General features: G+C 43.9%; 1 protein-coding gene across 2 annotated transcripts in view; it reads right to left on the bottom strand.

Annotated features, from left to right (window-relative positions):
* Positions 1-14,263, bottom strand: part of ELF4 (E74 like ETS transcription factor 4) — a 259,188-nt gene that overhangs the window by 110,558 nt on the left and 134,367 nt on the right. For both annotated transcript variants that reach the window (XM_078688365.1, XM_078688366.1), the window contains one exon: positions 7,444-7,606. In XM_078688365.1, coding sequence (XP_078544491.1) covers positions 7,444-7,606 — 163 coding nt within the window. The remainder of the gene's footprint in view (positions 1-7,443; positions 7,607-14,263) is intronic.

Raw genomic sequence — 14,263 nt, 5'->3', positions numbered from 1 at the left:
TGGGCACCAGGGAGAAGCTGCCACAATGTTAATCAGAACTTTGATAAATTTAGAATGCAACAAGTTGGAACAGTGATGTAGAAGCCAGGAAGAACAGTAAATACAGGTCTACTTCTTCAAATTGACCCACAATCTCATATCAAGTACAGCCAGATCAGGGTCTGGGGGCACCGGATTTACGGGGATATTATTATGCAAGCCAATTGCAATGGCTATCCTATTGGACGGCAGTGCGCAACTTGCAAGAGATTGGTTTCATTAACAGAGATATCGACCAAGGACAGCTACACGTAATAATAAATAAATAAATCCACATTTGTAAAGCGCACAATCACCCGTAAGGTTCTCTAGGCGCTGGGGGCCGTCGGGAAGATTAAGCAAGCTATTGCCCAGAGTCACATGGTGCTGGGCTAATCTGCCGCTGGTGCCGGGGATCGAACCGTGATCCCCAGATTCCGGAGTCAGTCGCCCTGGCCGCGGCGCCACTCCTCTTCCCCATTCTTCCGTAATGTTATTGCCACAAAGTAAAATCCCATGACAGTACCGCCTCTATTGCATAGCGCACTGATATGCAGGAAGAAGGCCGGGAAATACACATGCAGTTGCCGCCCTTACGCAGGTAATCTACCATTAGTAGGGATTCCATTATTGAGTGGTAGGCTCACGGAACACAAACTCAGACCGTGCTTGGATGCAGGGGTGGATAGGGTAGGGTCACTCTTTAGCGGGGAGACCCTAATGGATCATGATAATTTCGTACAGGCAACGGGGGCACCCAACACTCTACATATGGTACACGCTGCACTACTGCAATATATCAAGAAACACTGGTCTCCCCGTCGGGAAGAACCCAAGACGCACAAATTAGTTTAAAAACAACAGTTGATGGACAGAATGCAGAACAATGTCATACATTCACCCCAGTACAGAAATCTGGGCCTAAATCCATCGTTTTTTTGCTCACCATGCCATTCCAGTTTGAACCCAGCCATATGCAAATCAGTCTTGGCCCTGTGCCCCATGGGAACAGTCCAGCCCGAACTGCCAAGCCAGGTCCTCCCTGGACTAGAAACAAGCATCAAAGGACCGGTTTCGGGCTTTCAGCCCTCATCAGCCTGGATAGCTTGATTCCAGTGGCATGGAGAGCACGGGACTCACGTCTGAGCATACCCGTCCCACTCGGGGTGACAAATGCAAAAACAACAGTTGATGGACAGAGTGCAGAACAATGTCATACATTCACCCCAGTACAGAGATCTGGGCCTAAATCCATCGTTTTTTTGATCACCATGCCATTCCAGTTTGAACCCAGCCATATGCAAATCAGTCTTGGCCCTGTGCCCCATGGGAACAGTCCAGCCCGAACTGCCAAGCCAGGTCCTCCCTGGACTAGAAACAAGCATCCAAGGACCGGTTTCCGGCTTTCAGCCCTCATCAGCCTGGATAGCTTTATTACAGCACAAATTAGTTTAAACACTATTATATGGGACGGGGGAAGCCATCTCATCAAATGGATGTATTTGAGCATCTGGGCGCACGTTAAACTGCCACTGGAACCCCTCCGAGCTCAATGGGCAGGGATTTCACTGATGGGGAATGGCTGGATGTGCGTGGAACACCCACGGAAGGTAGTGCGCAATGCCAAGCTTAAGTTCATTCAATGTATGATCCTACACAGTGTACTTAATACCACGCCGACTACAGAAGATGTACCCAGACACGACACACCACTGTCCCAGATGCAAATTAATGGAAGCGGACCGAATACATTTGATATGGGCCTGCCCGTGCCTTTGAGAATTCTGGGGTGGGGATAAACACATTTTAGAAGAGACAACAGATCTCACAATAGATGGCTCGATACTAGAGTGCCTGCTGGGCCTCCGAAAGCGTAGGAAGACACCGAAGGTTCAGCTTCCCTTTCTAGATTTAGCATTTATAGTATCCAAATGATCCATCACCATGCGCTGGAAATCAGCTAAACCTCCCGCGATACACGTATGGCACAGCGAACGTACAAAATGGGGAGCAGCCGAAAGTGTCGCCCTGCGCAGAGAGGAGGCCCAAGGGCTTAAGAGGAACCCGATATCGCTAGAATGGGACACATTGCTCGAAGCCAACAAAGGCAATAACCCGGACGACATTTCTGATATTCCAAACACACAACAGGCATAAACGAGGAAGTAGTGACTATAGTATTCAAATAGTAGATGTATGGGTGGATGAAGAACACATGTGCGCATAGCAATGGTTGGACAACACAAGTATAGGGTATAGTAGTGGTCTAGTATGCGGAAAAGTTTGCCAGAGCCGGAGAGGGCGGAGTGGATTGTTCAGGTGGGAGTTACAAATTTAAAGTTTATGTTCACTGTGCATACTGATTAATAACAATAAAATAGGATATATTCGAAATAGATGCTTGTATTAACCCTATAGACTAGATCGGATATCAGGACACAAATGCAATGTACACAATGCCATATCGGAAATGCAAATGTACAAATGGACCAAATTGTTGGAATATAACAGTAATAAATGAAAAATCGATAAAGTATGTTTAAAAAAAAATAAAGTACAGCCAGATCTCCAGTAATGTAATGTAACGTAACACAGTTGTTGTTTACCGTATGTTTACACATTTTTTTGTTGCTTAGCACTTTGGTACAGAGCTTGTCTGTGGTTGGGGGATTACCTACAGGACTGGGGAATGGTGCATGTCCATGAAAATGCACTAGGCAAATGAGTAACTAAGGTGTGGAATGTGTGTAGGGTTTTCTTTCCAGATTGGTGCCTTGGTGGTAGGCCTGGAAACGTGCCACATAAACAAGTGTTGAGTTGAAATATGTCTGGGTTGTCTTTGCAGGGTGCATCACTGTGGGTGGTGGGACTTTTGACCCTCCTCCTAACCATAGTCAGCTGTGGAAGTGTAGGCCGCCACTTGAGGTCTCACCTTACCCTTTGCTATGCAGGCTGATTATGGCCTTTGCTATGGTTGGAGAGTGATTGTGCTTGTGATGGGCTGGGGTTGGTGTAAGCTGCTTGCAGACCATTTTTTAGATGTTCTTCACCTGAGCCTACAATTAACATATTACTAGACTGGCGTGATCTATTCTTTATGTGTGAGATTAAATTCGTTATCTGTCTAGGTTAGGTTACTCCAATCCTTTCAGGATTATGAACAGTGTTCCACCTGGCCATGTGTCTCCAGGTCCTTATGCCCATATTCCCTCTTTGAAAGTTTTTTTTAAACAGCATGCTGAAAAACCAATACTGCAGAGAAGCCATGTAACTCAAAGAAAAGAAGACCATTTATATTTCATACATGACAAAGAATTCCTTTGATGCATGATTGTTTACTTACTAGCAGTTAATACTAGTGGGTACACACCTACTCACTTAGGATATAGATGCAAGGGATTTTTTCTTTGTTTACTGCATTCATTGGCAGAGGTCCCAACCTCCTTCTGTGTACTTTTCAGCTGAGCTCCAGCACTTCTCTGCAGTAGATTGATCACAGTGTGCACTTCCAAAGCCGGTTTGTGAAAGTAATTTTCTGCTTTGAAACCAGAATATTTGAGTAAATGTAGCCACTGTTACACTTATTGATTCAGATTCAGTTCTTGGTATTGATTTCACTTCAGGGTAAAGTAATACTATCAATGTTTAATAGCAAGATGGCCACTTTGAAATATCAAATGACTACCTGTTTCAGAACCATAGGAATTGAAATGGTTTGCATTACGGTTCCTGCCCAAGAAAATGGGCCCACTTGTAGCTGCTCCTGCACTTCCTTCCCCTTGCCTTAGTGGAGATGCCTTAGAATACAATTCATTTGGAAGATGGTACATAGTTCTGTCATGAGTAATGCCATCTCCAGGCCTTCCATCCCACTGCTCAGCCTTGCCTAAGCTACAAGTAAGGGATGTATGACATTACAACGCATGTTTTTACATCGCATGCCTTTACAACGCGGTTTTTACATCGCATACCTTTACAACGCATAGCGCTTTGGGGTGCTGGATAGTGAATAGTTTAATTTACTATTCCAACTCCAGTTCCCGTGGACACTAGGGAAGGTGTTGGACAGTAAATTAAACTTATTCCCTATCCTAGAGCGCCCCCCAGCGCAATGCGTTGTAATGGTTTGCGTTGTAAAAGTTGCGTCGTAAAGGCACTACGTGGTAAAAGTTGCGTTGTAAAGGATGTTTCCCACAAGTAAGTGTCCTTTGTTGTGCCCGTAGCCACTCAGGAAAGGATAACCGGTGGTGTTTTCACTAACTACTGACTTAAATTTAAACTCACTAGCAGTCTACAGTGAATACATCATTGATACATAAAGTGTGGTCATCACATATCAGAGACACAAACAGCTCAGGGTCCTCCGAGGCAATAGGCTGAATCCACGACATATGTCGTTTGTCCGCTATGCCTGAGCCTCTTGCTATGGGCCACATTCTACTCCAGATTCTTGGCCCTGCTGAGCAGAAGCCACACCCTTCCGGCAGATTATGTGTGAATGCAACGCAGGTCTGCCCTTCAGTGGACTTATTGTAGATGCTGGTCCCTCAAATACTGCAGCAGATGATTTACCACCTGGTGGCCCATCAGACCTAGTTTTTTCGTGCCAGAGTACATTTATGCACGGAGAGTTTAATTTCAGTAACAATTTCCTAAACTAGGCTCTGCTGCACATTTTTGTTTTTTTGAATCCATGCAAATGCCAAAGAATCTACTGAATTTACTTGAATATAAATAAAGGGTGAGCGAGGACTAATGACGAGCTTTAGTAGCCCACCAGTCTGTTGCCTCCGCTCACGTACTATAATTCCATGTGGTCTATTACAAAGGCCACATTTATCTGCTAGTTTTCATTTAAACATGCCTTAGACATATTCTCTAGTTGGCACTCTCGTGTTACTTTACCTTGCCTGCTTTTGGCTTCTTTTCTGGAGATAGGGAAAAGGATTCTCCTAATGTCTTGTGGGAACCAAAATTATAAAAACGAAAATAAAAAAATCTAAACAAATAAAATCGCAAGACACAAAGTATGGAGAAAATCCCCAATTGTCTTTGATAGGATGGTCACAGGAATATCAAAACAAATGTATTCGTGAGACCTACTGGTTACTCAGCAATACCCCCTCAAATGTAACTAGTAACTTTTTCACCAGTATTACCCCTTCTAGCTCATTTACATAATTCAGTCCTCATTACAAAAACGCATAAACAGGCCTGTAAATCTTGCTCATATCTTGTTACATTTGCTCGGCATTTAAAGACTGAGGTCAAATGTGAGGAGCGGTCTCCCGAGGGCACTTGTTTTTCTTGTTACTGAAACCTAGCTTCCTCCTCTTGCCTGTTGGAAAGCCCTTGATTTTTTGGTACATTGTACATCTACTTATGGTTTCATTTTGCCACACAAGCATGGGGGGGGAAGTTTGACATTGTGTTCATGCTAGGTTCGCTTCATTTCATGTTGTGAAAACTTATTTGGTCATTGTATATTTTAAATCGTGCGTTCATATTGAACTGAATGCCAAGATTGCCGTCTTCTTTAAATTAGGTTTTCCCCATTTGGTGGTTGGTGAGAGCAGAAAATACAGATATAATTATATACAGTATATTGAAAGAGATGGTGGCAGGAACTGGTTCCACCATTAGCAATTATCATTACCTTTAGGAGCACTGGTCCAGGGCCTCCTCCAATTAGCTCCTTGTCCCCCTCTCTTTTGAATTGTGGTCACATAATGGCAAACTAGCCAGTTATTCAACCGGGCTGGTGCCTCTGAGAGGCCGATCGGTGTCCCGTGTCAGACTCATTACATATGACGGACTCACTCCAGCCCGTTGGCCTTTCCACAAATCAAAGATCCGTTTATGAGCCACTGTGGCCGTGAGTACATCTATGCAGACTGCTGCTGAGCTGACAGCATAATGACGGAGTATACCACAGAAAGCTGTCTTAAAGTAGCACATCAGTGTCTCGACGAAAGGTTCCTCGCCATAAAGGAGTTTGTCGAGAGAGAATGATTTGTGTGAGGGCTGTCCACAAAGAAGCCTTGATTTACCCATTTCTCTCTAGCCTCCTTGCAGTGACTAAGTTACATCGCTCTTGGCAACTGCCATCGCATATGCCATAGAGCTCTCACATTTTAACAAAAGGCTGGAGAATGGGGGACTCAAACAGCTGAATGGATTTTCAATGCAGACGCAGGAACCCCAAAAGCAATCCTACAGAGTTGTGCGCAGTTTGCTGTGATTAAAAGACATCTGGAAAATGTAAAATATATGCCTTCATTATCTGGAACAGGGCTTTGCATTCTGAATGTAAGCGTGGCCCGCCGATACGCATCACGTAAGGATGGCCCTTTCTATAGTATGTATATAGCCAACCAGTAACACTTAAAGTTTTATCAGAACAATTCAGAGATCAACCTCTAAAGCTATTTTGACCAAAGCACCAAGCAAACACCTCACCAATACCTTCATATCTAAGATCCTATTTGTTTACATATTGGCAGCCTGTTCAGTGGTGTAGAAGTGCTTGCACAATGAAAAAAGCATTGGCAAAGCCAACAGGTCCCGCCTATGCAAGATCTATAGTGTTTGACAATTTGTTTAGCCATATTGTATAGCAGCGCAAGTAAATAAAAAAGCATTATGATGCGGTCAACGCCGGTTGTGTCATACAGCTTTTTTTCTTTACTTTCAGCCATGTTGCAACATAGCTAAGAAACATTGACAAAGCCTATAGATCTCATATAGGCGAGACCTATTGGCTTTGCCAATGCGTGTTACAGGGAGTGACTCCATGCAAATGGCCATCATGAGCTGTGTGATCCCCCAACGGGGAAACCAGTCTTTGTGATATCTCATTGTATTGTTTAGTAAAGGTTGTACCACAGAGGGTGCATTTCCCACTTTCAGCATTATTTCTACCTTGTCTTGACATTGCAGGAAAGAGGTATTTTTGACAATATGTCATTTGGTAGTTTTGCGGGAACCTGATACAGCCAATGGCTGCCATAGTATCGGTCATGTTTAAAATATTAAGCTCTTCAGTGATACATTTCCATAAATGCACAAATACGTGGGAATGCATTGTTGTTTCTCAAATTATAAACATTTGGACGTCTAGGCAATTATTTTCCATTAACCTTAACTGAATGATACCCTATTGTAATGTACACACGGAGAGGCAGAATCTTACTTTTCACCCAAAGCCATATAAACTCGAAATAAAGCCATAAACAACATGCAAACAACAAGAATGGAGAGGCCGGAGAATGGAGGGGAAGCTCAGCATCTAGAATCCATGGTTGAGGTTTTGGTGAAAAAACGTGAAACCAACGGGAAGCCTCCGATTTAGATTAGACTCCTCCATTGACCTAAACTTTGGAGAAAAGAGCAGCCTGCAGCATCGGACTTTCGTTTCACACGAACCTGATAGGCTAATATTTCCCACAATCTGTTCGTCTTCGTCCAGAGGGTCGGCCATGATTCCATTGGAGGCCTCATCGGACTCCAGCTCCGAGTACACGTTCAGTAGGTCTGTGCTCGGCACCTGCTCCACTATCACTGCAGGGAAGACAGAGGGATCATCCAGCTGGGAAGAAACAGAAATTAACAATATCAGGACGAATGCAGAGAGAAACTTTACAACTGCTTGCTTAGCTTGCCTTTCTCAAAAGAAATTGAGCAAAAATGCTACTATTTAGTCACAAAGGTCAGGAAAACATGCTACATGTCAATCAAAGGTTCGACCAGACATGCTACACCCCACTAACACTGGTCCGGCAAACATGTTACACCTCAGTAGCAAAGTTTGGGTAAACATGGTACCCCTCAGTCACAAAGATTGGGTAAACATGCTACACCTCGGTCACACAGGTTGGTTAAACATGCTACACCTCTGTCACAAAGGGATGGGTAAATATGTTACACCTCTGTCACAAAGGGATGGGTAAAGATGCTACCCCTCAGTCACAAAGGTTGGGCAAACATGCTACCCCAAAGTCACAAAGGTTGGGTAAACATGCTACACCTCTGTCACAAAGATAGGGTAAACATGCTACACCTCAGTCACAAAGATTGGGTAAACATGCTACACCTCGGTCACAAAGGTTGGGTAAACATGCTACACCTCTGTCACAAAGATTGGGTAAACATGCTACACCTCAATCACAAAGGTTGGGTAAACATGCTACACCTCAGCCACAAAGGTTGGGTAAACATGCTACCCCTAAGTCACAAAGGTTGGGGAAATTGCTACACCTCTGTCACAAAGGTTGGGCAAACATACTACACGCCAACCAAACTTTGACCAGACATGCTACACCCCACTGACAATGGTCCGGCAAACATGCTACACCTAAGAAACAAAGGTTGTGTAAACATGCTACACCCCAATCACAAAAGTTGGGTAAACATGCTACCCATAAGCTACACAGCCTTGGTAAACATGCTACACTTCAGTCACAAAGGTTGGGTAAACATGCTACCTCCCCCCCTCCCCAGTCACACATGCAGTGTGAAGGCATTCAGTGCTGCTCTAACATCCTCATTTCATTGGCCCTTTAAGCCTCTCTAAAGGCAGCTTCATGACCAGACTCTTCCAGTGAGGTATCTTTAGGTAACATTCTATAGGGCGCCCTTGAGTCCTTCCTGTGAGCCCTTCTTTGCCAGGGTCCTCTCCCTGCCGGTGAAGTCGATAATAATGTGCACCACGGGCAGCTGGTGAGAGATGGCTTGGAAATGAGGGGCCCCTGTGGGGATATAGCTGGTTTGGGGCTTTTGTTTCAAATACAAACGGAATCTCAAATTCTGCATATACCGATTTTTACATTTATTAAATACGTTAAAATAGCAGGCACAGACTCACTGGAGTGTGATGCAGGAAAACGGGCACAGAGATTGTTAAAGTTTGTAAAAAAAAATAAAGAAATATGGAATCATAAATTGATGTTAATATCTCCTGGACCGTGTAAAGAAATAAATATAAATAAACATAAGGCAATATAAAACTCAGTACAATTAGCAGTCCCCGTTTTTAATCGAATGCATACGTTTTGTTTGTAAACTGCCCGTGGATGTCTTTTGAATGGAGTTACGAACAGGAAGCCGGGTACGTCACGGAAGGCGGACACTCCCAGTGCTGTCTGTGCACAGGCTTCAGAAGCACTGAACTCCTTTCACAAGCAAACCTTCTCACCCACCCAGTCTGACCTCAGGCTTACGCCCCTTCACCTCTGACACGAGGCGTTTCACTCTACACACCCTGAAGGGAAACATTTGCATGGACACCCAGCTAACTCGAGAACACAGAATACTCCAGAGGTATCCAGTGACGTGAGGTGGGCAGGCAATCACTCAGTTTCACAATACGCACTGTGTCAGCATCATGTGATTCTCGACGTGTGACCCGAGAGCCCATTGTGTCAGACCTGAAGGAGAAACTACCTGCAAACCTACAGTATCAGGGTATCACATTGCCTCTTCACACGAGAAAACATCTGATGAAAGAAATACCACCAATGGCCAGAGTGTGGCAGCCTGCCCCTCCCTCCCCGGAGTGCCAGTGCTCATGTCAGACCAAGATGCTAGCACAGTGGGGGCACTGGAGATCTCTCCATCTTTGTAGCAGCTGTGTGTTCACACAACATTGAGCTATTTGTCATGAGACAGACCAGCAGATTTCGAAAAGGTAATATGCAGGTGTGATGGCAGCCAGCTCTGGAGACAGGCAAACTCATCAAAAGCATTAGCAATTTGAGATAAGATAAAGACATCCAAGAAATTGACCCAGAACGTCAAGCGATGACTGTGTTAAGGAGGGCAAATGCTGCTTTTTAAATATCACAGGAGAGCAAAGGTGCCTGGGGGTGTGGCCACGAGTATAATTCTTCCAGACAGACACTGTAGGATAAGGCAGGGTAAGCAAAGACTTCGTCATTTCCAAAAAATCAGCTGCCCGAAAATTCCATTTTTAAATGGGTTCTGAAGTTAAACAACCCAAGCTGTACTTCAAACCTGTGAGTTCAAGTTGTTCTTACAGGAGCCCCCCTAGTCGAGATATTCCTGGTTGGCATACCTCGATGTACTCCCACTCCAAATGCAGATAAGAGGTTTCAATCTCCAGCACACTCAATCAACACAGTTTGCTGACTGGAGGCAGCATTCAGAGAGGTTTAACTAGGAGCGGTCTAGAAAGGGAAATGAAACTTAGCGGTAAGAGCAGGGTCATTTTTTTATAAACTAGTTTTTATTGATTGTATCAGAGAAAACCACTAGCAGTACACTGTGTGCGATCCGTAACATATCAAGATTAACTAGTACAGGCATACTGGACACGTAAAATCTTGCAAACCATAGAAGCCCCTCCATTTTCCTCCATATCTTTTTGTGCTTGAGGGGGGCAGCCTCTGGAATTGTAAATAGGTTCGTCTGGTGTTGCTCACCAGTCAGTCAGTCAGAATATCTTTATTCGACTTATTCCAAGTCATACAAAGAAACAAAAACAATAAAACATTACATGTGAAGCTTTTCCTACATTTTCCTAAAAAACAGCGATATAAATATACGATTTAAAAAGTATTATACATAGTTAAAAAGGATATTTCATTTCATTTCAAATGTAAATGTACGTAATAAAAACATTTGCTTTAAGGCGAGCTTTGGCCGACAGCTTTCACCCTTGCAGCGGCTACTAGAAAATTAGCAATGCAGAAAGTGATGCGGGGATTAGACATTAATTGTAAGAAGAGCAGAGCCGGTCGCACCTGTGTGAAGCCGGCCTCTTTCAAGATAGGAAACAAATATTTTTTCCTCTGCTCTAAGTACAAACTGCAAAACATGACAAAATGCATTGTATCCTGCACAGAAAACTGGTCACAACTGCAGGGAGGGGCTAAATCTGGTTTCTGCCAACTCTTAAAAGAACATAGGTGAAAATGTAACAAATTAAATCTAAACTTAGTTAATAAAAACCTGTGATAAGGGAGTGTGACAAAGCTAAGATAAGATGCAAGTGAAGATGAGCTAACCAGAAGGCTATGTTCCCTTACCGCTGGTTTCAGCAATTCATATTCCTCACGGTATGCCTCCTTCCTTTCCCTAAATGACTTTTTTATGAAGTCAATATCATGTGCCTTAATTTTCTCTGGGGATGAAAAAAGCTCCGGGCGGCCCAGATCTGTGAATGTTTTAGCTAAATAGGCCAGCCATGGAATATTACTATATTTGTCCAGAGATAAGACATCATGCAGAATTTTATGGTTCAAGGGGAGATCTTCGTTCAACCACATTTTCAGCCACAGAATCAGAGGGGACAAACTTAGTGTGTCTGACAGATAGGGTAAGCCCACCTCTTGGTGAATCGAGTAGGTTGGGGTTGACTGTGGTACAGAAAGCAGGGTTCTGATAAATCTATTCTCTGCTCTCTGTATTGGGTCTAGATTTACGTACCCCCACAAAGGGGAACCGTATAGCGCAATGGCCACAGGTTTGCACTTATAGATTTTTAAGAGGGCTTCCATAGGCCTGGCCCCTAACTTACCAGCAAAACCCAAGAGGGCTGATGACGATCTAATTACGGCCAGCCTCTTTGCTCTTATCTGTGGGCCCCAAGATCCTTTCTGGTCAAACAATACACCTAAATAGGGAAATGTAGATACCTTTGAGACAGGGACCCCCCTGCAAAAAAATGTTTTATGTCTTTTTTTTGTAACACTCACGCCCCATTATCATCGTATGTGACTTAGAGACATTTACCTTAAGGTCCAAATTTTCCATAAATGAACCGAAGGCGTCCAAAAGATGCTGAAGGCCGACACCAGTACGAGCAATCAGCATGGCGTCATCCGCATACAGGAGTGCCGGGATTTGGGCACCTCCTGCATACGGGACGTCAGCTTCCTGGCCCCGCAGGTGTGCGCCCAGACCATTGATGTAGATGGTAAAGAGCAAGGGGGCTAGTATACAGCCTTGCCGTACCCCCTTTAAGGATTTAAACAGTGGGGTGCGTCTACCATCATTTGTTACGCGCACGGCTGCAAAGAGCTCCTTGTGCATCATCAATGCCCATCTCCAACAAGATCAACCACAGTTTTGACCTGTTGACCAAGTCAAAAGCCGAGGAGAGATCCATGAATGCAAGAAACACGGACCCCTCCTTGGCCACAGTGTATTTGGAAATAAGCAAATGCAAGTTAATGCACTGTTCAATGGTCCCTTTTCTTTCTCTAAAGCCGTATTGTAATTCAGACAGCCCGCCACAACTCTCAGCATTCTCCCTCAATCTAAATAGAAGGACTCTACCCAAGATTTTTATGGTTGAGTCCAAAAGGGATATAGGCCTATAACAGGCGGGGTCATCCCGCTGGCCTTTGTTTTTGAAAATAGGGACAATGGTGGATGTGGCCCATGATGCAGGGGCTAGGTTACCATTAACTGCATTAAACACATTTGACAAAACCTCCGCCCACAGTTTTGGTGAGTACATGAAAAAGTCAGCAGGGACGCCATCAGGGCCAGGTGCCTTGTGCTTTGTAGTAGCCAATAGAGCTTTTTCCACTTCTTGGGGATTAAAGATGATAGGGTGAACGGCTGCAATAAGCAGCGGGACATCTTTGATTTCTTCGTCCTCAGCCCCGTAGACAGTTTTAAAATGAGACGGCCATTTTTCGTCGGTAATCACGCAGTCCATGGGTTCATTTTTATCTTCTGAGAATAAAGGCTGTTTAATAATCTCCCAAAATCTCCTACTGTCCTTCAGCACTGCCGCTGAAAGGAGATTTTCCCATGTTTCGCGTTTGATGGTGTCCTTGCGATTCTTTATGGCTGCCTTGTAGTTTTTCCTTAATCTGGAAATATCATCTTTTACCCTAGGAATGTTTTTTAGGGCTACCAGCAGTGATCTGTGGGCATTTGAGCATGCAGAGTCAAACCAACGCCTAATTCCAGTGGTTCCCTTTTTTGGCTTGACTAAAAGATCCTTTGACACCTGGCCGCATATTGCCTCATATGCCTCTACTATTTCTTTGCTTTGAGCGCAAGATTTTTTACAGATCTCTACCTTATCTTTAATTTTAGGAAAGTTTTTTGCATAAAATTTTTCCGGGATCACTTTAGCCCATTTCACTCGTCTGTCTTGATCAGTGGTCCTCAGGGGTTGTGCAAGTTTTACTGTTATTGGGGATACTCCCATCTGGGCTCCCCAGGCCACTTCAAGTAATACCGGATTATGGTCACTAAAATGTGTTGAAACTGTGCGATAATCCATAGTCCGGTTTAAAATGCCTTGTGAAACAAAGATGTAATCTATTACTGTTCCATGTTTGGTGCCAATGAAAGTTGGCATTCTCAGGCCCCAGTCAGGTTCATGCAGGTCATAGTTAGCGAGTAATTCTTCTAACTCCTGCCCCTCTGTGGAATGTTCAAAGTGGGGTCCCTGTGGGCCCGCATCACCATCCTCATTGACACTACTTCCCTTACAGGCTAGGTTACATAAATGAATATTAAAATCGCCTAATAAAATAAACTCAAAAGCAAACTTGATATTCTGGCATACTGTATTTAAGATACAATCTAGGTTAGCAACGTTACAACCTCTATATTCACTATTCCCTGAATTATAGAAGTTTACGTAAATGGTCCTGCTAGTGTTATTAACCACCCTTTCAACCATTAGAATGTTGTGTGAATCAGTGCTGATCTGCCTGTAACTTCCTTTTAAGTCTAAGGAAAACAAGATTACCAGGCAACCTTTGGCTCTTCCCATGCGACTAGGGACAGCAGGTTTAGTGAAACTAGTGAACCCATCCCACCAAAGATTGGTCCCAGGTTTCTTGCATAGCAATAATGTGATGGTTTAAAACAAAGCTCGACCAAGCCTTATCCTGTCGTTTTGCATTTAAGCCTGCTACATTCCAGCTTATGATCTTACAGGAATCAGTGGGTTTCCTAAATTCTTGGACCCACGCCAAATCCCCTTCAACTATTCGTGGCGATTGTGTCCCCTCATTTATTCCCGCTTCAGAAAGACCCTGTGTATTATCACTGACCAGGCTCTGATTTGCACAAGCCTCCAACCGATTTGGTATAAAAAGGTGGTTACAATTTAAGGACACTTGGCTCTCTAATACTTCCTTATGGATGGGCTCACTGGGGTCTTGGGCAATACTATGTTGGACACTCATAGGTAATGGCATATTCAAAGCGTCACTTGCTGAATCAATTCCGTCCTTAAGTCAATCACAGTTATTTA

The sequence above is a fragment of the Lissotriton helveticus genome, chromosome 4_1 (assembly GCF_964261635.1).
Source record: "Lissotriton helveticus chromosome 4_1, aLisHel1.1, whole genome shotgun sequence".
NCBI classification, from domain to species: Eukaryota; Metazoa; Chordata; class Amphibia; order Caudata; family Salamandridae; genus Lissotriton; species Lissotriton helveticus.
This window is presented reverse-complemented; position numbering and strand designations above follow the sequence as displayed.